The 25,570-nt window shown below is 53.8% G+C and overlaps 1 protein-coding gene across 1 annotated transcript; it reads right to left on the reverse strand.

The window, feature by feature from the left end:
• Positions 1-2,949: 2,949 nt before the first annotated feature.
• Positions 2,950-25,570, reverse strand: CHRDL2 (chordin like 2). The gene is made up of 11 exons (XM_032094781.1): positions 25,395-25,570; positions 20,170-20,282; positions 19,283-19,376; positions 18,235-18,377; positions 16,033-16,126; positions 15,662-15,717; positions 13,685-13,853; positions 12,581-12,775; positions 9,267-9,449; positions 5,763-5,855; positions 2,950-3,958 (listed from the first exon to the last, which is right to left on the reverse strand). Exons 1-11 carry the CDS (start codon positions 25,474-25,476, stop codon positions 3,879-3,881), a joined length of 1,302 nt encoding a protein of 433 aa, XP_031950672.1. The 5' UTR covers positions 25,477-25,570; the 3' UTR covers positions 2,950-3,878.

Here is a 25,570-nt window from a genome sequence, read left to right on the forward strand (position 1 = left end):
TGGCTGGGCTGCTGTCTGAGCCCGTGCCAGGCTGTCTCAGACAGGACATTTGATGTCCCAAAGCCCTTGGTGTCACACAAGCTGTATTTGGGTGTTTGCTGTGAGTTATTTTCCTCTCAGGGGACAGCTTCAAGGCCCTTCACGCTCCTCCAGCTTGGTGGGGCCACCAGCAGATGCTGACTTTCTGCTCATGGGTCTCGTCCACGTCAGGAAAGGTCCAGGCTGGTGGAAACGCCTCCTGATGCCCTGTGGCTGTTCAGGAGGAGCCTGTCCAGAGCAGGGGGCATCAGCCAGGTTGTGCAGAGAGGTCTTGGAGAGCTCCACCTTTTCCTCAAACCATCCATCATTGAGCTTACCACAGAATCACAGAACCACTGAGGCTGGAAAGGACCTTTAAGATCCATGAGACCAAATGTGCACCCAGCACTGCCAAGGCCACCGCTGACTCATGTCCCCAAGTGCCACATCCACATGGCTTTTAAATCCCTCCAGGAATGGGGACTCCACCACTGCCCTGGGCAGCTGTGCCACCCTTTTAGGAGAAGACATTTTCCCTAATATCCAACCTGAACCTCCCCTGGCGCAGCTTGAGGCCATTTCCTTTGTCCTGTCCCTTGTTCCCTGAGAGCAGAGCCCGACTCCCACCTGGCTGCCCCGTCCTGTCAGGGAGTTGGAGAGAGCGAAAAGGTCTTTTCCAACCCAAACAATTCCACGCTTCCGTGACCATCTCTGCAGCCCCAAGCTGAGGCTGCTCCTTGCTCATGGATGTGCAAACACGGCCAGTGCTGCAGGAGATGGAAGGTCCCCCGGCACCGTGTCAGCTTTCCCCCGAATCAACCCCGTGTTCACAGCTCGGGGTCTGCGCGGGGCGATGCCTGCGGAGGGGACGGACGCAGGGAGGAGGAGCAGGGCGAGCAGGGCCATGCCACCGACCGCGAAGTGTTGGCTTGTGCCGCGGGGCTGCTGATCCAATTAAAAGGGTTAATCCCACAGGTGCCCCGTGGAGAGAGGGGCCTCTCGGAGGTGCACGAGGGCAGGCTCCTGGGAAGGCTGGGCATCACTGGGAGTCACTGACACCGCTGCAGGGATTGCTCGCTGCCCACAGCCCCGGCCAGCCCACAGCCTGTCCCTCGGCCCCGTCACAGCCACGTGTCCCCAGCAGTGCTGCGACAGAGCTCGGCCACCAGCCCGCGTGGCCCTTGTGCGTGTTCCCAGCACTCCGACAGGATGGGCCTTTACAGTCCTGGGGGAAATGGAAATCTCTGACACCGGTAAGCCAAGGCGAGGCTGGTGTCTTCTCCCTCCCATCCCTCTGCTCTGGAGACAGGCCAGCAGAGCTGGGGGTGTCAGGGGAGAATGGAAGAGCCACATCACACAAACGGCATTTTTGGAGACTTCCCCATCTCCCTTCTTGGTGGGTGCAGTCAGCACCAAACCCTGTTTGCTGGGACCACCTTCAGTGCAAGGACAACAGCAGCAGGGGCAGAGCAAACCCTGTCCCCCCCAGAGCAGCTGCACCAGGACAATGCCATCCGTGTTTCCCAGGAAGGGACCAGGCAGCACCAGCATCTCCTGGGGGGAAACTCCTTAGGATGAGATTTTTCCATCTCCACCTTGTGCTTCCATGAACCTCTCTCCAAAGAAACTCCATCCTGCACATCACTGTTAATGTCGAGGGCTCAGCCAGGAGTCCAGGGCAATGCAGCACCGGGGCGAGGAAGCTCTGTGGTCACTTCAGACGTGTGGTGTTCTCTGTAAGTACAATGTACCTCACTCTGAGCAGGGATTGCTCAGGGAGGGATGTCAGGGACCACGTCCATAGAATCACAGAGTCACTGAATTGTTCTGGTTGGGAAAACCCTCTGATACCATCCAGTTCTACTGTTTCCCCAGCCCTGCCAAGGCCGCCACTAACCCACGTCCCCAAGTGCCACATCCACACAGCTTTAAATCCCTCCCGGGATGGGGACTCCACCACTGCCCTGGGCAGCTGTACCAGGGCTGGACAGCCCTTTTGGGGAAGGAATTTCCCCTAACATACAACCTGAAGCTCCTCTGGCGCAACTTGAGGGCATTTCCTCTTGTCCTGTCACTTGTTCCCTGGGAGAAGAGACTGCCTCCATGCAGGTTCCTCTATTGCTGCTCACCAAAGGGTTTCTCCTGGCCACGGAGCATCCAGCAGCATCCACCACCCTCCTGGACATGGCCGAGTTCTGTGCGTAAGGCACGCAGCTGAGTTGCACTCGAGAGGTCTCTCTGTGTCTGGGCTTAGTGTCTATGGTCCCAGGACAGCCTGTGTGGGCCCAGCACCCTGTAGATACCTGCAGGAAACCTCACCTGGACCAGGCAGTGCAGAATCCGTGCTGCTTTTCTCCCAGCCTTCCCTATGAATCCACCAGAGCAGCTTCATTCCAAACCTGCCACTTCTGGTAAATGAGCACAAATTGGCCCTCGGCTCAGCTCCAATTAGATCACACAAGGGCCAGCTAATTAGGCTGACAAGAGAGGGGTCAGGCTCTGCCCAAGGCCTGGCAGCATCCTCCCTGCCTGTGCGCAGCTACCGCCATGCAGGCGGGCGTGGGGCAAGGAGGTGGCTTCACCCTCTCCCTTCACCTCACGCCATGGGGAGCACCCTGATGCTCAAGGCCTCACTGGGATTTTTTCCTGGATAACCTTAGCCCTGTTATGTGGCCCTGGTGAGCAGTGCCAGCTCAGGGCCCCAGCCCCAAGCTCTGTTTTCAGCCCAGAGCTGTGAGCAGACCACAAGCAAATGGGAAGGGTCGATCCCCTATGGATGAGCAAAGCATCCGTGGGATCTCTCTGTGTGCCTCCATCCTGCATCCCAACCCTGAGGATGCTGCCTGAGTGAGTGCAAGGGAACCAGACCCCACCAGGGCCCCCGAGCCTTAACACAGACCGTACAGGGAAAAGAGAACCAGCACAGGAAGCTGAATCAAGAAGATGTTTTAATCAGATTTGTCAGACAGAGTTGGATCTCCAAATAAATAGATTTATCAAAACAGAAAATAACAAGAATCCTAGGATAAATACATGTACCAAAACAACCTGAAAATCCCCCAAAGTTATTTCCAGACAGGGGGAAGGTGATGCTGCTGCATGCCCTCCTCCCCATGCTGCAGAAATGATCCTGTTTGCCCTTTGGGAGATGCCTCTCCTGTGAATACAGCCCCATAGATATTATATAGGATAGATATAAATATATAGCACAATAAATGCTTAGTAGTGACCTTAGTGCAGTGTTCAGGGTCTCAGACCCTGCCAGCAGGTGGGTCCTCCCAGAACCTACATTTCCAAGTGACCTGCAAAGAAGGGAAAAGTATCGTCCCAGCTGGAAGAGAGGAGATTTTTCAAAAAACACCCTTTGGAGGGCATTCAGCCAAAAAAACCCCTTTGCAGCTCCCAGGGGCTTCAAGGAAAGAAAGAGGGATGGTTTTTCTTTCTTTGCAGGTCACCTTTCCACCAGCAGCTGGTAAGGAGCACGGTCGTGTTCTGCTTTGCTGCGCGCTCCTGGTGCTCCTCAGGAACGCCGGGGTGTCCGGGCTGGATCCCACCTCCTCGTGCCGCACCAGGTCTCGCCCCTCCTCCATCTCTCCCTCCTCCCTCTGCTCAGCCGACATCTTTGGGATAGCGGGAGGTGACAGCCAACCTCCTGCACTCTCCCGCTGGAGAGAGGCACCTACACGGCTGCGGCTTCGACACCAATGGATTGGGATCGTTCTCTGGAGTTCCTGGAGTTTCCACTAGTGTAACCTGTATTGCAGTGCCAGTCTATTTAATAATGCAGCTCTGGAGTTCATATATATGTGTATGTGTGTCTGTGTGTAGATAAATCATTAGCTACAGAAAGGTTCTTTGCTTTACAAGTTCTTTGTTTCCTTCTCTGGGCTTTCTGTCATCCTCAGCTCCGACGTCTGGGCTCGGAAGATGTTCCAGTGACCTGGATGAGCAACGACAGACTCACATTAGGAGCAGCCTTGGAGCAGGAAAGCACAATTGCCCCATGTGTAGCACCCTCGGCACTGCAGGATCCGCAAGGAGCTCGCTGTGGGAGAGCTCTGCGCACTACAGCGGCCGTGGTCAGAGCAGCCTGTAAGTGATCCAAGCCCCAGACTTTGTCATCTCGCAGTTAAAATGGTGCTTGGAGGGGCCCTCTTGCCCTTGCACTGCAATTAATGGGACAATCAACGGCCCTTACAATACTTTTCTGGAAAACACTTGCGCAGTGTGAAAAGAAGAGGGGCTCAGACTCCCCCTCTCCACCTCCCCAAGGAGTGCTTTGACATGGTGTTAGGTCCATGTCCTCCCTGGCATGTCTCAGCTTTGGGCTGACTTTCTGCCTCTTGGGGGAAGAAGCATTTTGCTTGTCTTTTGTCTCAACCTCACAAAGCCACAATTTCAGTTTCATGGGCAGTGGACAGATATGGCTCTCTCCTCTCTTCTGTCAGCCCCACTTGTTTGGGTTGGGTTGCTCAAAACCCCCCCATTTATATTCATCTTTCTGCTGCTGCCTCAGCCTTGGGTCTGCATTCAGCACCCATGGTAGGGGAAAATCCTGCTACAGAAAAAGAAGGAATCCCTCTGAATCCCTCAAGGAGCTGCAGAGTCCCAGCAAAGCAAATGTGGAACTGCAAACCCCCCCCAAAATCAGGACAAAGTGTCCCAATCCCTCTCCATGCTCCCACAAAGAATCCCCCAATGTGCAGGAGGTGGCTGGAGGTGTTTTCCCTCCAGGTGTTCTCTTCCCCCAGTGCAGTCCCAGCAAGGATTATGCAGCCCCAATGTCACCACTCCGGGGGTGGAGGGAATATTTTCTAGCTGAATTAATCTCCTGCTGTGAAGAAATCACCGGTCAGAGCATTCCTAGAACTTGCAGCCACGGCAGTGGTTATTTCACAACAGGGTTATTTGTCAGGGGAAACTGAGGCAAGAAGAAGGAGGCACATTCCAGAGACTCCACCAGGGTGTGAAGCCCAGCCTGGGAGCAGGGACTGGAAAATCGCCCGGGGTTTGGTCAAAAGCTGCTGTCTCAAAGGGACTAGGGGTGAAAACCAACCCCCAGCGTCCCTGGGGCACCGGGAGCGCTGTGCGCGCTGGGCAGCAGCGCTGTTCCGACTGACCCCATAACCCATGGGTGCTGGGCACTGCGGGCACGGCTCTGATCCGAACCCATCCCATTAAACCCCAACGCAGCCAGGCGAGGAGGCAGCCAGCAGGAAACAGCGTGGCAGCTTCGCTCCATGCAGGCACTCCCAGCATGTGCACCAGCATTCCTGCTCTTTGTCATGTTTACGCACATCCCGGAACGTCCAGAATGATTTTTTTAAATATTTCAACAGTTTATTTTTTTGCTAATCCCTCGCATCATTTTTTTTTTCCTCCCCCCATGCTCCCAGTACCACCAGATGGATTAGATATAAAAATCAAACAGTTTTACGGGCTCTGGAGAGACAAAACCTCTGGATTTCACAAGAGTGCATCCACTTTTAGAAAGCTGGCTGCCCTTTCCAATACCATAAAGTGAAAATGTAGCTGTTAACCAGGAGTGTTGCGTATGGATGTGAAGACAGGTCAGCCCCAACCCAGCTACGCTTGCACAAGCATTTTCCCCATGGTTCAGCTCCCCATGCCATGCTGGGATTTTGCAGCCTGTTTGGAATGGCCAGAGCAGAGCAGGAAATCAGGAGGTTGGTTGGGGCAGGGAGCGCTGGAGGAGTCAGGAAATGGGATTTTTCTCTCCCTACCTTCATTCGTCCTAGTGATCAGCCTGAAGTTTTGTGCTTCTTGCTTGAATTCTTGTTTGCTGATCTTCTTGGTCTGGATCAGATGGAATATTCCTGCAGAAGGGACACGGCATCAGATTCTGCAGCGTCCGATTCAAGGCTCACACAGGTTTGGATTCTCTGTTCCCTCCTGACACTGCCTGCCCTGGATGCTCCATGGTCCTGGTTTGGTGCAGAACCTGCTGCCAAAGCCTGGTGGGAACTGGGAATGAATCCAGGGTGGGCCAAGGCCAGGAAACATCTCATTTAAGTATCAGATTAGATATTAGGAGGAAATTCTTCCCTGTGAGGGTGGGGAGGCCCTGGCACAGATTGCCCAGAGAAGCTGTGGCTGCTCCACCCCTGGAAATGTCCAAGGCCAGGTTGAAGCAACCTGGTCTAGTGGGAGGTGTCCCATCCCACAGCAGGGATGTGGAATGGGATGGGCTCAAAGCTCCCTTCCAACCCAAACCTTTCTAAGATTCTATGGTTCTATGAAAAGAGTCACTGCTTGTTAAATCAGGATGTTTCACCATGCAGCAGTGAAAGCAATAGGATTGTGTTGCTCCAGAAAGCATCTTGCCCTGGAGGAGTTCAAGTCTCCCCTAAAACCATCAAAGAAATAAAGGTGAGAGCAAGGGGATGCTGGGATCCTTGTCCCCTCTGCTCACTCTCAACCACCCATGTTCCCCGACTGCAGAGACCCCTCCATGCTCAGATGATTTCCTGTCCTGGAAGCAGCCAGGGACCAAAGTTTTCTATCTCTTTGTCACCAGTGCTGAAATTCCTCCAGACAGGAAAAAACACAAGTGACCTCAGCAGAGATTGGTATTTCTGCCCCTGCCAGCATTGTCCTCTTAGTGGAGGTGCCTGACTCAGATGTTTGACCCAGGCAAACCAGAATCTGCATTTAGCAATGAAAGTGACCTTCTTGTGGGATTAGGGGTTATGATATTCTTTTTCTCCTGCAAGGCATGACAAACCAGGCAGGGATGCCTGGAATATCCTTCCCCACCTCTCCCTCAGGCTCCCGGAGTACTCAGCCTCTTGCTGCCAGCAAATGTGAGAGGAAACATGGTCCCCCTTATTTGGTTAAGAGACTTTCCCTGATTCCCAGCAGCAATTACACACAAAAAGAGTATGTAATGAAGGGGAAGCGCCTCACAATCCATATAAATGAGACATTATCCACTGCGGAAAGTTAGTACAGGAAGTCAAAGACATAGAGAGAAATGGATGGATATTTGGACTATTAATTAGTCCTTTCAGTGGGTTGGGTAAAGAAGTCCTACCAGTAACAAAAGAAGATACTGGATGGAGATAATAAAACTGTTATTGACGCAAGAAAGGCACAAATGTTCAATAAATCCTTCTGGTCTATACTTAGAAAGGAGCAGGAGGGTGTGCTTACAGTCCCCGGGGCTGATGAAGCACTTTCCAGCACATTAGTAACCAAGAGGATATTTTAAACAAGAGCTACAAGAGACAAACATCTTTTAATCAACCGACCTAGATAATGCTCCCCCAAGAGCTCTCAGAGAGCTGGCTGAGACCTTTGCCCCCCGGGATGGTCGTTCCTGATGCATGCCAGGAGCTGGGGAGCAGAGCAGGAACGTAGGCCATGCTCCAGCAGGAATCAGGAGAGCACAAGATAAGAACAGTCCAGCAGCGGAGAGGCAGGATGGATGGAGCTGGCACAGGGCAGTGCCATTCCTGGCAAGCACATCCCATCCAACAGGCAGCAGCGTTCCTGGCAGCGTTTGGGGGGAGATGGAGCGAGCTGCTGGGGCTGTCGGGCACGCACCACCGTTCTTGGTGCTTCGAAGGGGGTTTGTAAGAAAGATGGGGATGGACTTCTTAATAGGGCCTATAGCGAGAGGACAACAGGTCAAAAACATCAGAAAGCCACTTTTCAAAACTCCTGGTGATGTTCAGACCCCTAAAAAGATGGGGAAGCCTGCTCTGCAACTCTTCTGGAGGCCAGTCGTGTGCCACCAGCTAGCTGGGTAAAACTTTTGTCTGGGAATTGGTGCTGGTTTCTCCTCCCAACTCCTGCTTCATGGAGGAAACCATCCTGGCCCAGAAATAGATGAGGCCACGTAGGTATCATGAGCCCATACAAAGGCAGATGGACGAGGTCCAGGCGTGACTTGCAGCCTCTCTACTCCACACACTCTGCTCTGTTGGTAGAGTGATGGACCATGGAGAGGTGGAATCCATATGTGAGTGAGCTCATGCTCTCTCCCAATAATAACACTTCAGTCTGCCAAGCAAAAGAGCTGTGTTGGCCTCAGGGACAAGGGCCTCCCCTGTCCCTGGCTGGCAGGGCTTGGGAGCTCCATGCAGACGTGAAGCTTTTGGCCTCGGAAGGTGCCGAGAAGGTTTGGGTGCTGCCCCGTGCCAAGGAGCAAGGGGAGGAAGCGGCGGGGCCCAGACAGCGTGGGCTCAGAGCTGTCCTCAGCTACAAGGTGCCATTGTGAGGGAGGCCCCGCTGAGGCGCGGGAGCACGGGCAGGAGGGCACCGGGGAGCATGGAGAATGGCAGGGGCAGGATGGAAACATGGTGGCAGCCAGGGCTCTGTCTCCGGAGTTAATTTCTTGGGCTGCTGTCCATGTGTGCCCAGTCTCAGCAGCTGGCTGAGGTCTCCCTAGGGATTGATGTGGAACACAGACATACCAGGAGACCAGAACACCTGGCTACACATGCCCAGCAGATGCAGGCCAAGGGTCATTGGATCCGTAGCAAACATACAACCAACCTTAAGTGCTCAAGTTTTTTGGGGTAGAGTATGTCAGATGGAAACTCAGGACTGGGGCACTGGGATGCTTCCATGGGCTGCAGAGAAACAGCACAAATATCTACAGGACCAGGTGTCCCTGGACTCCTCTGGTCTATAAGAGCAAAGCTGAAGGCGTGGGGAGAGAGCAAGAGATTGGTGCCGTTTGACAGCGTATTTGCTGTGCTTCGACGTCCAGAGGACACAACAACAGGAGCATCCAAATCCACCCATCCAAAAAGTGCGCTGGGGACAATTCATCCCCCTTGTGTGCACCTTTGCAGCAGCTTTCAAGCTGTAGGTGGACTGGGGTATAAAAAAAGAGCAAAAGCAAAACCATGGAGTGACCAGAAGAATTTTTTTTGTTTGTTTTCCATGTGCATTTGGCATGAGAGCAGGGAGGTTTGGAGGAGCAGCCCCAAGGCCCTTGTCTTGCTTGCCCGTGTGCTGTGCCTCCAGATGGTGTTGCAGCTCATGGTGAGGTATAGTGGGGCCAAAAGTGGTTTCCAGCCCCCAGTCTGCATGGAATGCAGGAAAAGAGTATGAAATGGGGGAGGCAGAAGAGACAGCCTGCTGTCAGCAGGTTTTGATTCATCACGCGAGGGGTGGAGCACCTCTAGAAAAGCCAGAAAAATCGAACAAAGCTTGGAAAGCATCAGGTTTCCACACACACCTCCTGCTCTGCTGGCTGCTTTCATAATGGTGCTCACCTTTAATCAACTTCCAGTTGTAGATTTCCACCTCTTCTGCCAGCTCCTTCTCGATCGCCATGGTCCTGAGGATCTCCTTGGAGGGCTCGGAGTGTGGCGGCACAAATGTGTACACCAGGACACGGCTGGGGCTCCTGCTACACCGGGGGGTGGTGATTTCATCCGTGGGTTTGACTCTGGTTTCTGAGCAAACACAAGGACAGAGCTCATTAAAAAGGGGCAGGAAGGACCATCTCAGCACCCAGGTCATGAAAAAGGCATCTTGGCTTTGGTGCCACGTGGCACAGTCGTGTCTGTCCCATGATCCAGTCCCCAGCATCAGAACCAGCAGCAAAGGAGAGGTTAATAAGGGACCTGTGGACCTCCTCATTCTCACGTTTCTCATTCCCCCTGACTCTGGCAGCCTCTGTGCCAGTGGAATGGGGAAGGGGATTTTGTCCATCTGGATCCCTCATACTCTCTGCAGTGACCTTGATGCCACCATCGCCACAAAGCACAGGCTGGATTCCCCACTTCCCACCTCGCTCCCACTGGAGGAGGAACATCAGGGGAGCCAAGGGATGAGTCCACAGCAAAGGAGCCTGGGCTGCCTGGGCAGCACACCCGGCTCAGCCCCACAGGTGGGCTCAGCACCAGCGCCAGCACCCTCGCCACACGGGGTGTCACCACAGGGACATCCACACTGGGTCCTACGTGACTTTTTCAGCATTCTTGGTAAAGAAGAGCTGCTAATTTTTCCCTCTTTTTTTTAATGTATCTGGAGTAATTAAGAATCCCCCATGGTTTTGGAAGGAGATTTATTGCCTTTGGTTGTGGTCCTTGGAATGCAGAGGAGCCCAGCTCTGCTGAATTTAGCCTTGTTCTTCCAGTCAGTTTGGATGCTGAAACTTTTTACACTACTCGAAAGAAAGTTTGGCTATAAATAGATGCCTGGGGTTTATTTTAGTAAGACAGTTATTTTAGGCCTGATTCTGCTCTCCCCCAGGCTTTCTGGGGTGGTCCTGAGCTCTTCTTCTCTGAGAGGGGATAGAAGTCCCAATTTAAAGGGAAGCAAAGCTTGTCAGCAACCAGAGGACAGGCTCTCAGTTCTGCAGTTCAGCGTGAGGCAGAGGGGGATGAGCACAGCCCAGCACCCTCATTCCTCCCACTGTGGGGTCAGGGAGCAGGGAAACCTCTGTCCCAGAGCCTTAAACTTCACCTGCTCCAGGGCATTCACAGAAGCGTGGAGTTGTTAAAGCCGGAAAAGCCCTTTAAGATCACGGAGCCCATGATTAAAGCCCCACCTTCACAGCAGGAAAGGAACCCCCAGAATTCAACAGGAATTTAACAACTCAGGAGCTCCCCGCTGGAGCCGCTCGACTGCCCACAGCATCAGGGAGGAGGAGCAGGGACACAGAGGTCATGGTCACCTGCTCTGCCCACAGCCGTGTTCCCCACATCCAAACAACACATCGCAGCCATTCCCGGGATCAGGGTCCCTTCAGCAAAATCCCTTAGTGTTCCTCTCTAAGTTACGGGGTACAAAGGAGGAAGATAAGCACAGTCACAGAAAGCACCTGGAAAAAGAAGCTGGGCAAAGCCTCCATGCAGGGAAGGAAAGGGCAGGGATGTAACTTGGCTGAGCAATGTGTGTGTGTGTGATCGCTATCTGTGAGAACTGGAAAGCAAGAACAAAATCATTTTGGCTGCATCAGGGTGTTTAATTGGAAATAAAATGAAGTCTGAACAACAGACAAGAGATCCAAGCAGGGAAAGTTGTCGGCTTTAAACCAGAGAGACCCACTGGAGTGGGAATGCAAGACTGGAAGGGCTCTGCTCAGTCATCACATCCCATTCCCACCAGGCACCACATCATAAATCCTGCTCATAAACACATCAAAACCCTTATTAAAACAAGCTGAGCTTCTGCCCTTCACTCCCCCAGGGAGGCCATCCCAGAACCTCTCTGCTCAGGGGCTGGAAAACCTTGAAAATCTCAGCTCAAATGACTTTGCAGCCATTCCAAAACACGGCAGTGCCCTTTGCTTGCTCTCCTGGGTGAGACCCCTCCACAGAAACCCCTTGAAGATGCTGATCAGAGGGGATCACGCACAATCTGCTGCACCTGCAGCCAGGCTCAAAGACACTCAGGTACCTTTACACTCCCCAGGGAAGCTGTGGGCGGTCCATCAGCTGAACATCTCCTGATAAATGTCAGTTCAGAGAGGTATAATCCACAAAACATTCTCCAGTGGGACCAGGAGGAGATGTCATCCCTGCCACATCTTTGCCAGGTCTGTGGTTTAAGGCAAACAGCTTTCCAAAGACCAAGGAGCTGAGACCCAAAACACACTGAACAGGAAAGGAAAAGTGGTCTTCTCCACCATGGAATCACAGAACCATTCAGTTTGGAAAAGACCTTTGACATCATCAAGCCCAACTGTACCCCCAGCACTGCCAAGGCACCACTGATCCATGTCCCCAAGTGCCACATCGACACAGCTTTTAAATCCCTCTGGGGATGGGGACTCACCTCTGCCCTGGGCAGCTGTGCCAGGGCTGGACAGACCCTTTGGGGGAAGAAATTTTCTGTAACATCCAATCCAAGCCTCCCCTGGCCCAGCCTGAGGCCATTCCCTCTCCTCTTGTCCCTGTTCCCTGGGAGCAGAGCCCGACCCCCCCCGGCTGCCCCCTCCTGTCAGGGACTTGTGCAGAGCCACAAGGTCCCCCCTGAGCCTCCTTTGCTCCAGCCTGAGCCCCTTTCCCAGCTCCCTCAGCAGCTCCTGGGGCTCCAGCCCCTTTCCATGTCCCAGCCCAGTTCTACCTGGACACCCCAAAATCTGTGTGTTCAACCTCCACTTCCAGAGATGAGGAGTTCCAGCTCCAACAAACCATGAGTACCACAGGCAACCCCTCTCCTGGGAAGTGTCCTCCCTTCTCCCTTCACACCTACAGCTCAGCTGCCACAATGTAAACCTCTGATTTTTGTCCCACCTAGAGGTTTGGAGAACAGACTGTGTCCTCTCCCCTGAAAGCACCTCCCATCTGTCTGAGCACTCTCAGTGTGTCCCGCCTGGAGCGTCTTTCTCCAGACTTCATCCTCCCAACAGATGGAAACTTCTGGGGGTCAGTGCAGCTTCCTTACCTTGGAGGAGTCCTACTGCCCTCCCAGAAAAGCCAACCCTTCCACCAGTGCTTGCCCTGCTGAACTTGTCTGGTGTGAATTCTGGCCACCAGTGATGTGAATCCCTACACATCTGTCAGCCTGAGGCTTTAAACCAAGGTTAAGGAAGGAACTGGAAGGCAGCAGCAGGAGCAGGCAGGATCTCACCTACCTGGACATATTTTACAGCATTTCCCGTCTACTTTCTCTGGATATTCACACGGATACTCCTTGGGGCATGTGATCTTCTGGCAGTCCTGGACGCCATCCCTGCACGTGCAGAGGATGCAGGGCAGGAGGCCGTAGAGCCGGAAGACGGGGTGCCACACTTCCCCATGGGAGTAGGTCTTCCCATTGTAAACACAAGCTGGAGGAGAGAGAGAAAAGAGCTGCTTGCGGAAATAAATCCTTCTTCTCTTTGTAAACCCAAGGCTCGGTGGAGTCACTGCATTTCAGCACCTCAGACATGGGTGGTCCTGCTGTGTCGAGGAACGAGGTCCCCTGGCAGTGGTCACTGGGATATCACAGCCACCACATCCAGGAGGTGCCATGGGACAGAGGGAGCAGGCGCCAGGAGATGGGTCTGCTGGGTTTGACCACCCTGGTGGGGACAAGGGCAAGTGTGGGCAGGACCTCACCTGCCTCCCAACCTCTGGAAGCCCAGGGTCCCTCCGAGGCTGTCACAGGAATGAAGCACAGTGAAGAGTGCCACCTGCTGACTCCTCCATGGAAATTTTTGGAGGTCCCAAAATTTCCTCCAGGGCTTCATCTCCAAGGACTAGAAAGAGCCCTTCTGGAGGCACAGTGATGGGAGAGCCACCAAGAGGAGAAAGGACCTGCTATTCCCCCCTTTGGATCAAGGGGCTTGCCTCCTCATCTCACTGTCTTACTCTCTCCTCCAGGAGCAACACCTGGGACAGCGCTGCGTCAGACCCAGCACTTGCACACAGTTACAAGGAGGAATATCCTGCCCTTCTGTGGCACTGTCCTGGAAGGTCCATGTGGAGCCTTCCAGCTGAGCTCCTTCCTTCCCAAGTCCCAGATCTCCAGAACATTCCAAGGACCACTCTTCTTCCAACCCATTTTGGAAAGTGCATGCAGTCAGGAGGCTGTGGGCGCGAGGACTGAGATACCTGGGTGAGGCTGGCTGTGGAAGAGTGGGGAGCAGGACTTGCTGGTGGAAACCTGCTGCTGAATGAGATTCCCTGAAGAATTCCAAGTCCTGGAGAAGCCACTTTAAGCCACATACAGACTGCCTGGCCTCTCTGTCCCTTACCTTTCTTGTGCTTCTCTTTCAAGACGATCTTCACAGTGGTGCCACCTATTCCCTTGGGTTTGAAGCTCCTGGGAATTAACTCCAGGGAAGAACTGAGAACAGTGGACACGGTGGCTCCAGGTGGCTTCCTCCCCATCACCTCTCCCAAGCACTGGTCTTGTGAGTGTCTCTGTGAGCAGCCAGAGAGAAGAGGGGGTTCAGATTCAGGCAGTTGAGTTGTTCTCACTCCAAAGCATGCTGGAAAAAGCCATGCTGTGTCCTGCACACCTTCCATCAGGAGTGGAAGGGGCAGAGACCACAGGGATAAGCAATGACCCACAAGCCATATAAATCACAGAAATGCTTAGGTTGGAGAATTCCTCTGAGATCATGGAGCCCAACCATTCCCTCAGCACTGCCAAGGCCACCACTAACCTGTGTCCCCAAGTGCCACATCCACACAACTTTAAATCCCTTTGGGGATGGGGACTTGCCACTGCCCTGGGCAGCTGTGCCAGGGCTGGACAGCCCTTTGGGGGAAGAAGTTTCCCTAATATCCAACCTGAGCCTCCCCTGGCCCAGCCTGAGGCCGTTCCCTCTCCTCCTGTTCCTGTTCCCTGGGAGCAGAGCCTGATCCCCCCCGGCTGCCCCCTCCTGTCAGGGACTTGTGCAGAGCCACAAGGTCCCCCCTGACCCTCCTTTGCTCCAGGCTGAGCCCCTTTCCCAGCTCCCTCAGCCGGTCCTGGGGCTCCAGCCCCTTCCCCATCTTGCTGCTGCCACCACCCAAGGGGTGCTGAACAACTGGTGTCAGTGTCCCACACTGGTGTCCTCCTCACGTGGGGCACCCTCACTGGGGCAGCACCTTTCCCTCCCTAAGCTCAGCCCAATGCCCTCAGAGACGCATGTGAGGTCCTACGTCCCTAACGCACACAGGGAAATGGGCTGGTCTTTCCTAGACGGGAAGACGAGGACTGGCATCTGTGTGGCTCAAACAGGATCAGAAAGGTGAGGATGGGCCATATCCTGCTCTCTCACCTGGCAGGGACCAGGAGAGTTGGAATGGCGCCGCCAGCCAGCAGGACTGGAATCCCAGGAACATCCCAGGAACATCCCAGGCTTCCAAGAGCAGAGTGTTGGGACAAGGCACGCAGCACAAAGGGTCCCCTTGTGTCTATTTTGGAGATTTTATAGGTGGTGGAGCAGTATGGAAAAGGGCTGAGCCAGGAGCTAAGTGACCTAATCCCACAGACCTGGCATGGGCTGCCCAGCTCTGAAATGTCGCCGTGAAGGAACCCTTGGCAGCCAAGGAAGCACTCTTTCCTTGCTGGGGCTGCTGATAACAAACAGCCTGGGGAAGGCAGTGGTGGCCAGCTCCAGCACTGCCCTCTTGCGTGGGAGGCAGGACACCTTCAAGCCCAAGGGGAGCGGAGACACCTTCTCCTGGAGGAGAAACCCTCCCAAGAGAGATTTGGGCATCTGACTCTATGGACACAGGTCAGGCCTGGCTGTTGGTCACCTCTGGGTCTGCTCTGACAACGTCCTTCAGCTGTTTGAGCTGGCAGACATTGGCCAACAAGGAGGAGAAGTGTCCCAGATTTCCAGTTCCTGCTGGTCTTTTGCACTTCCAAAGATGTTATAGAACCATAGAATCGGAATCATTTAGGTTGGAAAAGTTCTCTAAGGTCATCGAGTCCAACCCTTTCCCTGCCACTGCCAGGTCCCTCACCAAACCATGTCCCTAAGATGCTGCAGAGGGAGAGTAGAAGAGTCTTTCCCTGGTGGCCTGAGGTGTCACCTAGGCTGATATCCCTCAGCTAGATTAAATTCCATGGCACGATTCACCTGCAAATCAGGTGTCCATGGTCCTGCTGTGCAAGGATCTGAGTGTCCTCCTAGAGCTGCTGGGGTAGAGGACAATGTGCTAGGGCATCCTGTGAGCTGTTCAGGGAGCTGTGCTAGAAGCAAGAAGCGGAGCTTTAAAACACAAATGTCACGTACAACACCTCTGTTTAACTGCAGGGATTCCTCTTCCGTGGACTTCTCAAAGGAGCCATCTGCAAGGGAAAAACATTGTCCTGGGAGATGCTGTGGGGCTAAATGGAGGTTTGCTCTCTGTTGCTGAAAGCAGCTCTCCTTCAGGTGCTGGCCTACCTGGGAGTCTGGAGAGACAGGAGCTTTGCACATGCAATTCCTATTACCCAAGGAAAACCCAAGCCCCCAGCTTTTGTTTCCCAGTGCAACCAAGAGATAACAAGTGGCCTGATTTACAGCTCAGGCTTCCAAAATCCTGCTAAAGTGGCTTGAAATGGCTCCTGCTGTCAGGTGGCAACCAGCTGGAGTCTCCCAGCCCTCAGTCCCAGCCTCGTTACCTTTGCAGACCTGGCAGCAGGAATCCGGCACGGTTAAGGGAGAGGAACACAGCAGCTCGGGGCAGGTCACCAAGCCGCAGTAAATCTGGCCTTCCTAGGAGGGCAGGAGGGAAAAAAACATTGTCAGTGTTATAAAGAGCTGAATGTCCCCCATGATGGGCTGCCAGTGCTTCAAACTGCAGATTTACCATAAATCATTGGGAAGGAATTGTTCCCTGGGAGGGTGGGGAGGCCCTGACACAGGGTGCCCAGAGAAGCTGTGGCTGCCCCTGGATCCCTGGAAGTGTCCAAGGCCAGGCTGGACAGGGTGTGGAGCAACCTGGGATAGTGGAAGGTGTCCCTGCCCAGGTGGGACTGGATGAGCTTGAAGGTCCTTTCCAACACAAACCATTCCAGGATTTTATGATTCCACGATCAAAAGCCCTCTGATGGTCCATCTTCAAATACCACCAATCATCCAGCAACTAATGAAAGCTGAAGGTCTGCCCCTGCTGCACTGTCCATCCTGCAGGGCACAGCAGGGTCATGTCCTCTCCTGGCATGGCTGTTCCATGAACAGTACACAAGCTCCTGAGTGGAATGGTCTTCCTCAAAAAGGGGCAGGCAGTGCTTTCCTCTCCGGCATCATGAGTGCTGCCAGACCTGAAACAGCCCCCACACACCTTCAAATTCTGCAGAACAACCCCCGGTTCAAAGGGGCAGAAGACAATTTTCTCTGACATCTGCCAGGAAAAGGACCCGGAGGAGACAGGTGGAAATGGGAAGCAGGATTCTGAACCCAGACTCAGGTCCACACCGGAGCTCTGCCCTCCCTCTCTCCTGGTTTATTCAATAACGCCAGAGCCAAGCACACAGACACGCAGGGACAGACCTGAGTGGGCAGTTTGGAAAATATCATTGCTGTAGTGATGTAGTGATTCAAGCTGAAAACCACAGGTCGAGGCCAGCCTTGACCTTAGTGCATCCCAGCCCCACCTCAGTCAGTGGATTTGCACCAGTTTGTTGCAGGAATCAGATTTTGCTACTTTGCCAAAGGGTAAAAAAGGATGTTCAGCAGCCAGACCTCGACAGCAAGGTCGTCTTCTCCATGCAGCAATTTTCTCTGGGGTATCCACAAGCTCCCAGTCAACCAAAACCAAGAGGTCAGCCAAGGATATCCTTAGAAAACCAAACCACTGCTGCTTCTTCTGCCATCAGGAAGCCAAACCACTGTGTAAGGAACATGAAGAGGGTGAGGGAAATTTGGTGGGTGACAGGATGGGGCGCAGGTCACTGCATACCAAATCCTGCTCTCCACCTCAGAGAGTCCAGACCTGCCTCTTCCTTCCTTCCTTCTCCTGACCAGCAGCTCGTAGCAATGACCTGCCCCAGGCAGGAAAGAGCCAGTGCCATAAAAGGCAGGATTCATCCCAGAGGCTCCGGTCTTGGGGCAGTTTTCAGAGAGGGTTAGACCAGCTGTTCACGCAGCTGTTCTAGCAGCTGACCACATCAGACACAGCCTGGGGAGATCCCCCCATTGAAGGCTCCTCAGCCATCCCTTTATTTCCCCCTTTGTATCCAAGGCATTAACTGAGAAATAAACAGAGCCTGAGGGACAGCCGAGAGGGACATGGGAGCTCCACAGGCTCCTGGGGACAGCGGCAGAGGAGCACACGCAGTCAGATTCAAGGGCTCCTTCCCAGTGTTTCCCACCATCCAGCTGGGGTCCCTAAGAGAGGAACCAGCCTCAAAAGCCGAGTAATTTCTACACGTCAGTTTTTCCTCTTGCTACACAGCTCTGAGGTGTGCGCACGCCCCAGAGGCTCAGACCAGCTATTCCAGTGCCACAGATACTTCCCTGTCCAGCATCAACTGATGCAAGCCCTGTGTGTGTGCTCTTGGCATGACAGAGGGAGGTGCTTTGGGCTCTTCTGCCCCTCTTTTATTTCCTGGCCAAGCTTGGTCCCACCCTTTGCTGCCACAGCCCCGGGACACTGGGGTGCTCCATGAGGACAGGGCTGTCCCACTGCCTACCCCAAGTTGCCCCCGCCCAGACCTGGCCCATGTGACCTCCAGTAAATCTTCTGCACCGATAAACCAATCCCAGTGATAAACCAGCCGCACACAGGCTGGTACCACCAGGTCTTGCTGGGGTTTTTGAGCTGGTGGGGCAGTGCTGGGTGCAGGAGAGAGCCCCAGCCCCCAGCTCCCGTGGTAGCTTACGGAGCAGCTGCACTGCACACACTGGTTGGGCTGGCGGCTGGGGAAGAGCTCGCTGGTGCTGAACATCTCGCCCTGCTGGTACGTCGTCCCGTTGTACTGGCAGGACCTGACGGGCGCACGGAGGCCAGACGGAGAGTGTGGCTCTGGAAAAGAGGATGAGAAAGGAGCGGGATGAGAGCCAGCCCTTGCTTGGCCCCGATGCAGCACTGATGCCCCACCAGCCCATCCCTAAAGGCCCAGCGGCCCTTTACACACTGTGGTCACTGTGAAGTGGCCAGGGCACTGCATGGTTGGTCAGCAATTAAGTGTCCAAAAGCTCCTGGAGAATGGGGCTGCCCTGGCTGCGCTGAGCTCAGCACAGAGGGAAATCCTGAAAGTCGGACCTCACGAGATTTTTAAGAAAATTCTTGGGTTTTTCCCTCCCCTGGTTGTAATGATCGTCAGATTCAGATGGAGTCAGGTAAAAAGGGCTTCTCTCATGGGTAATTAACGAAAAATCAAAATTAATGAGGTTTTTTCTATTTTTTCTTCCTGATTTCTCAAATCACTGATGGTTTCTGACTAGCTTTGCCAGCACTCAGGTAGGGAAAGTTTTGGGACTAAATCTTGAGATAATCTGTGGGGGTGAGAATGGACATATTGAGGTAAAATGAGGCAATCAGTAGTGGTAAGGTAGGAAAACTTTTGGGGATAAAACTTGAGAGAGTCTCCAGTTCAGAGAAGGAAGTTGTTAAAAAAACGTAATTTTTTTTTTGTCCAAGACACTTTGCTGGCAAATGATCAGAATAAAGTGCCAGCTTCTGTTTTGCCCCTGACGTGTGAACTGACATTTTGTCCCTACAAAGCTCTTGGGATGGGGGGGAGAAAGGTGTCTGGCAGAGAGCCCTTTTCCATCAAAATGACATTTTTGGAGGAGAAAAGCAGCCGGAGCTCCGTGACCAGGGCCAGACCCAGCATCGCTGCGTTGCCACAAGTGGCAGCAGTGGAGGTACCACCCTGTAGGACCACAGCCACCTTGTCACCCCATCCCTGAGGAATGTCCACCTACCAGGACACCGCGGGCAGCACTGCTGGGGGTCCGTGACAGGGCTGGCACACGGCAGAGCTGGGCACTGGATCCGGTAGCACCTGATGTTGGTGTTCTGGGGAGAGACAGAGGTGGTTTGTTTAGTCCACAGGGAACATTCATTTCATGGTCCACCCCTGCGAGGGGAGGAACACAACATTATTGCAACAAATTGTGCTGGTTGTAACTCGCCAGGGATGTCTCCAGCCCTGGTTCAAACCCAGCCAGCTCATGGCCTCTCACCAGCACAGGCCACCCGTCATCTGACAGCAGCCCTGAGCTGCCTCCACCCACAACCCACCGGCGCTACAGAGGCAGAATCATGGAATCACTGGGTGATCTAGGTATGAAGGAACCTTAAAGATCTTGTTCCTGTCTTGGGCAGGGGCACCTTCCACTAACCCAGGTTGCTCCAACCTGGCCTCGAACACACCCAGGGGTGGGGCAGCCACAGCTTCTCTGGGCGCCCTGTGCCAGGGCCTCGCCACCTTCACAGGTAACAAATTCTTGTGAACATTTAATCTAAATCTCCCCTCTTCTTTTGCTCAAAACCATTCCCTTGTCCCATCATTATCCATCTGTGTAAAAAATAACTTCCATCTTTTTCACCAGCTCTCTTTCAGTACCAAAAGGTCTCCTCAAGGTAAACGGCAGCACCCTCACAAGGTCAACCCAACACCCCCCAGGGGGACAGCCTTTGCCAAAGGCAAGAGATGAATCCAATGCCACTATGGGACTGGAAAGGGCTTCTCTGGTCAAATGAGACACCGGGACCGATTTGCTTCAAAGCTGCTGAGCGAAGCCCCAGCGCAGCAGCAGCAGCAGCAGCAGCAGTGTCGACGCCTGCCCGCAGCGCCGTGGGGACGTGCCTCGGAGCAGCTGCAGCGGATGCAGTACATCAGCCCCTGGGGCTCCAGGTACGGGTGCCAGCTCTCCCCCGGGCTGTACTTCTTGCCATTGAAGTCGCAGAACATGTCCGGCCCTGAAAGTCAACCAGGAGAAGCTACGTGAGAAAAGGGGTTGGTTCTTGGGACAACTCTCTGTGATGAGAGCAAGGGCAGCCTTCACGTTGTTCCCCACAAGTAGCTGGTGGCCAGGATCACCACCAAACCCCTCAGGACTTGGGCCAAAAACCCCAATTTAGTCACCCTTAATGTTCACATCCACAGGCATCACCTGGTCCCGCAGGACTGAGCTCCAAACCCGGTTGGACCTGCAGGAACCTGGACCCTCTAACAGCCGTGGGGCTGCTCCCACTCTCCCGTGACGTGTGCCAAAGCTCTGACCAGGCAGAGTGTCACCCCAGGAGCCAAGTTCTTTCTAAGCACACACCTGTCTGCGTGTGATTTTCGTGGTTTGCGTGCTCACAGCCCAGCTGAAAACCGAAGGTGATTTAAAAGGTTATGTCATCGAGGGAATTTGAGGTAGTTTGGGTGATTGCGTTGCTCGAAGGCAGTGGAGACATTTACAGCTCCTGAAGCATTTATGGGTCTTTAAAAACTTGCGGCACCCTGGGGATGCAGGAGAGGGGGAGGGCTGTTTTCCAAGGCATGATGCCCACCTCCTGCTACATGAACTTGGGTGAGCCAGCAGGTGCTGACCCTGCCAGGCTGCTGGGAGGGCTCCTTAAAGAATAGCAGAGGGTCCCCAAAATGATCTCAGTGGTGTTCACCACCCCAAAGGTGCTAAGAGCCAGTGCTTCACTCTGTCACCTGGGACGCAGCAGTGGCTGGGAGGGCCCAGCTGGTGTTGTCCCACCTCACCAAAGCCAGAGATGCCACCTGCTTGGTGGATTTCTCCAATCAACCAGACAAAATTCGCCCAGATATGCTGGGGTGGGCTGCAGTCCCTCCTCTAGTTCATGACCATCCTCAGGAAGAACCCAGGTGATGCTCTACCATGGCCAGACCCTCTGGCCAGCAGGAAAGGCAGCCCTATGGGTTTACAAAGATCTTTATGGGTCTCTTCCAACTCAAGCCCTGCCAGCAGACTTGAGCCCCTCTTTGATGGCTTTAAGCACTTGATTCTCTAAGTCATACCTTCACAAGTGGTGACCACCAGCTGTCCAGACCGCCCAGTCCAGGCCACCACTGCATCTGCAGAGGTGGAGGTTTGCAATAGCTTTGGAGTGGATGCTACCAGAGGAACAGGCAGAGGTATTTTCCTTCCCTTTCCCAGATCAGGACTCTACATTGTCCCCATAGCTCTTGACAAGTCAGCAACTCCCTATTCCTGGCCAGGCAGGTCATGAGCTTACAGCAAACCACACAAAACTGGTGAGCATGAGGCTTGGAAATGCAGAAACCCAGAAAAGAGAGGAAAAAAACTCCACAAAACTAAAAAACAGAAAAAAAAAAAAACAACAACATAGTTTTGCAAAAGGGTGAGAAAATGACTTCATCTTTCCCTGCTTGCAGCATCCTCATGAATTATGCTGAGGGTGAAGAAATCAAGTTGCCTTGGTGTGACGCGGCCCCGCTCAGCTCGCAGGTTCCCATGCCAGTTGGCTGCTTCCTTCAAACATTTAATCACAAGTGGAGCCCTGGTTTGGGTCCAGCCCTCGAAAGCAGCCTGATTCATGTCTGCAAAGGGCCTGCTGGTAAAATTAAAGCTGACTGGCAGGGCTGGGCAGCAGGAGACACTTGTTGGCATCTCAGTAGTGCTACGCCGTGTTTTTGGCAAGAGGTGCCAGCATGTTTGGGCAAAAGCAAGATGGGGATGGATGGATGGATGGATGGATGGATGGATGGAAGGAAGGAAGGAAGGAAGGAAGGAAGGAAGGAAGGAAGGAAGGAAGGAAGGAAGGAAGGAAGGAAGGAAGGAAGGAAGGAAGGAAGGAGGAGGAGGCTTAAAAGCTGGAGGCTCTGGACCATTTTTTCCCATGCCAGGCCAATCATTTTATTTTCAGAGGTCAAACTTTGGATATCTTCCTAATTCATTTGAAGTGAAAAGTCATTTGTAGCAGTGAATTGCTCCCATGCTGATCAGTCACCTTATTTATTGCACCTTCAGCAGCAGCACACTCAGAAAAGTCACATGGGTTTACTTGTCACTGGATCTAAAGCAGGTCAGAAAGTTGTGGGGTGGCATCTCGTTGGTGGCTGGTGTCTGAAGTTGTTGAGATACATCCTAAGGAGACATTCCCTTCTCATGGTGTGGGAGATGCAGCCCAGGATGGGTTTCTCCACACCATTCAGTTTGTCACTGAGGACTGGTGTCTCTAAACCACTGAGGGAAGATGCTGCTCAGAGCTTCTGCAGCATCCCCTTGTGAGATTTCAATTTCCTGGTAGCTGGAAAGCTTCTTCCCACAATACCTATCCTAAATCTGTAATGTCCTTTCCAACCCAAGCCATGAGTGATTCTGTGATTCTGTCTCTGGGAGTGTTCTGAGCAATTCGATGGCTCAGCAAGAGGTTGTGGGGTCTTGCTCATCTCCCCTCACTCCTCTTCTCCTGTTGCATCCCGAGGCTGAGGGGGAAGGGTGGTCCTGCATCCCCAGATGACACCCCTGGAGTTGTCTCTGGAGCAGGGCATGTCTGAGCTGGGCTCCCAGCCCCAGCAGTTTTTCTGGAGGTCACACACCTGCCAGCCAGCGCCGTGCCGGGCATGCGGGAGGGAGTTCATGCAAACCAGTTTGTAAGTTTTAAGAGCAGCCATAAATAAAGTGTAAGGAGCACTGTCTGGTACACAGAGTCCAGGCGCTCCTGTGACAGCCCTGTATTTATGAAGGGCTTAAAATGCAACTTAGCTGACAAGGGACTGGTTAAAACACACTGGACCCTTGACATGTGGCATCCTGAAGACTCTGCTCATATTCAGATCAATTCCTACACGCTCACCTCGCTCAGTTCCTGGCTGGGAATATCTGCTTGGGACTTTGGGAGCCTGGAAAACTCTGTAGCTCTGAAAATGCAGTCTCATGAAGCATCTCTGAGTTCCCCAGGGTGGAGAAGCCAGGCAGATAGGGTCCTGCTTCCCCCCACTCCTTCCCAAGGGAATGCTTCATTACTTATAGCAGGGTGTGCAGCCCTCGCCTCTCCCTTACCATGGACATGGTAGCACTTGATTTCCATCATGGTCCTTCCCATCTTGGAGCACCCAGTCCCTTCATCCCTGCTGGATCCAAACTTGTAGGACAGAGGGATCCCAGGAGCCCCCTTTTCTCCAGCAACCATGTTAAAAAGAAATGAAACAGCAACTTCCAAGCTCCTGGGAAAAACCACTGCCCCATGCTCTGCAGAGATGCTGGTGTTTAAATGCCTCCAGCCAAAACATCATTGCGTTCAACCATTGTCCCTGAATTACTCAGAATGCAGCACATTCGTCCCAGTAACCTGTGCCTCTGATACTTCTTTTCAGCTGGGAGTGCAAATCCCCTAAAATAGACTGTTTCTGTGGGCAAATTCTTCTTTTCTGACTTGCCTTCAAGCCTGAGCATTTCTGCTTCTCACCTATTTTTAGCCACGACACTGTAGGTCCCTTGGCTGATGAGCCTGCTCATAACTAATTTATTCCTGTCTTCACTCTCCCTGAACACTCAGCCCTGAGAAAAGTGTGAGGCTGCAGAGGTGGATGGTGGAGAGAAGTCTACAATTTGATCATGACTCTGTCACCCAAACCACCTTGCCCTCGACCACGGGGCAAGTTCTGGCCAAGCCCTCCACATTGTGGGATATGCCCTGTAGCAAAGCTGAAGTGTTTCAGAGTTGGGGGGTGACTCTGGACCTCACTGCTCCAATCCTGCTTCAATCCCATATTCAGCGTTCTAAGTCCTGCAAACAGGCCCCAGCACGTCATCCCAAATGATACAAACCCTTACTGCCCCCATCCGTCATAGTTTATGCCCAACTTACGGGCTCTGTTACCACCTCCAAAGAGCAAACACCTCCCCTAAAACCTCTTTCACCTTCTGGAGATGTCTCCATCCTCTTCCTAACTCTACCACAGCAGCCCGGGTAGAAGCAGGGAGTCAGACCCACATCCCTTGTTCAAGAAACAGATGCTGCGGGCTGGGTTTGGCGGCTTTGGATGAGCCCAGGGAAGGGAAAGCAGCTGAATTCACCCGGATTTTGCTCCCCGGGGCTTTGCACAGCCCTATCCATCCACCTGCCTTCTCCCCCCCAGCACACCCCACAAACAGGATGAGCAATCCAGTGCTCGTATTTTGGGTCCACGCTCCAGGAGGATGATTATTTGAGTGCCTAATGCACTGCTGGCAGCAGGCAAGTTGTAAATCACCCTGACGCAGCCACCGGCAGACTCCGCTGGGATCCAGGAGATTAAAGGGAAGAATAAATGTAGGGACACAACAGGTCCTGCTCCAAATTGCTTAGAGCTCCAGTGGCTCTGCGATGTTGCAGGGGTGCTCAGCACCCACTGGTGCCTTGCCCAAGCCAAGCCCACCTCCTGGCTGCAGTTAACACATCCAACACCCTCCAAGCTCCTGAACAGCCCTGGCCAAGTCCTTCAAGCCTTTTTGTGGGAAGTGCCAAACCTCCCTTCCCTATCCCAAACCTTCTCTGCCTCAGTCAGCCCGCTGGGAGCAAAGTGGGAGAGACTGAAGGATGAACATGGAGATGGACAAGTGATGATACGGAGGAAAGCCCCCAGCTTTGTTTGGAGTGGGGGAGGCATTGCCCCATCCCCATCCACCCTCGGAGGGGAGATGCACTCGTGCAGGGTGGGATCTGTGCAGAGGAAGGTCTGTAAGACAGCCTCCTTCTCTGTGGCATTTCTAGCCCATGGAAGGGGGTCCCAGACCTTCCTCACACCCCTGGCGGCCCGCGGAGCCTCCCAGCCCCCTCACCAGCTGGCAGTGCTGTGCTCGGTGCTGTACAACCCCACAAAGCAGGCGGGGACAGCAGCAGGCAGAGGGGGACACAGCCATGTGGTGCGGGACAGGAAACCTGGCTGGCTGCACGGCCTGGGACATCCCAGCCACGGAGGTCCAACACCTGCCGTGGTCAAAAGCCTCCCCGTGCCCCCAGCCATGACCGCAAAGCACCCCCGCAAATTCCTGGGGACCCCGGTGACGGGGAAACTGAGGCACGGAGGGAAGCAGCGCAGCCGGGACAGGAGCGGGGAAGACTTACGAGCCCGGGCTCGGCTCTCGGAGGCGAAGAGGAGCAGGAGGCACCGGAGGAGGAAGGCGAGGGGACCCGCCCCGGGAAGCATCGCAGCCCGGTGCTCGGTGCCCTGGGGCTTCGGTCCCGGTGCCCGGGGGTGCGCTGCCCGATGTGCCGGTGATGTCTCGGAGTCTGCGCTGGGG

Source organism: Corvus moneduloides, chromosome 2, assembly GCF_009650955.1.
Source record: "Corvus moneduloides isolate bCorMon1 chromosome 2, bCorMon1.pri, whole genome shotgun sequence".
Lineage (NCBI taxonomy): Eukaryota > Metazoa > Chordata > Aves > Passeriformes > Corvidae > Corvus > Corvus moneduloides.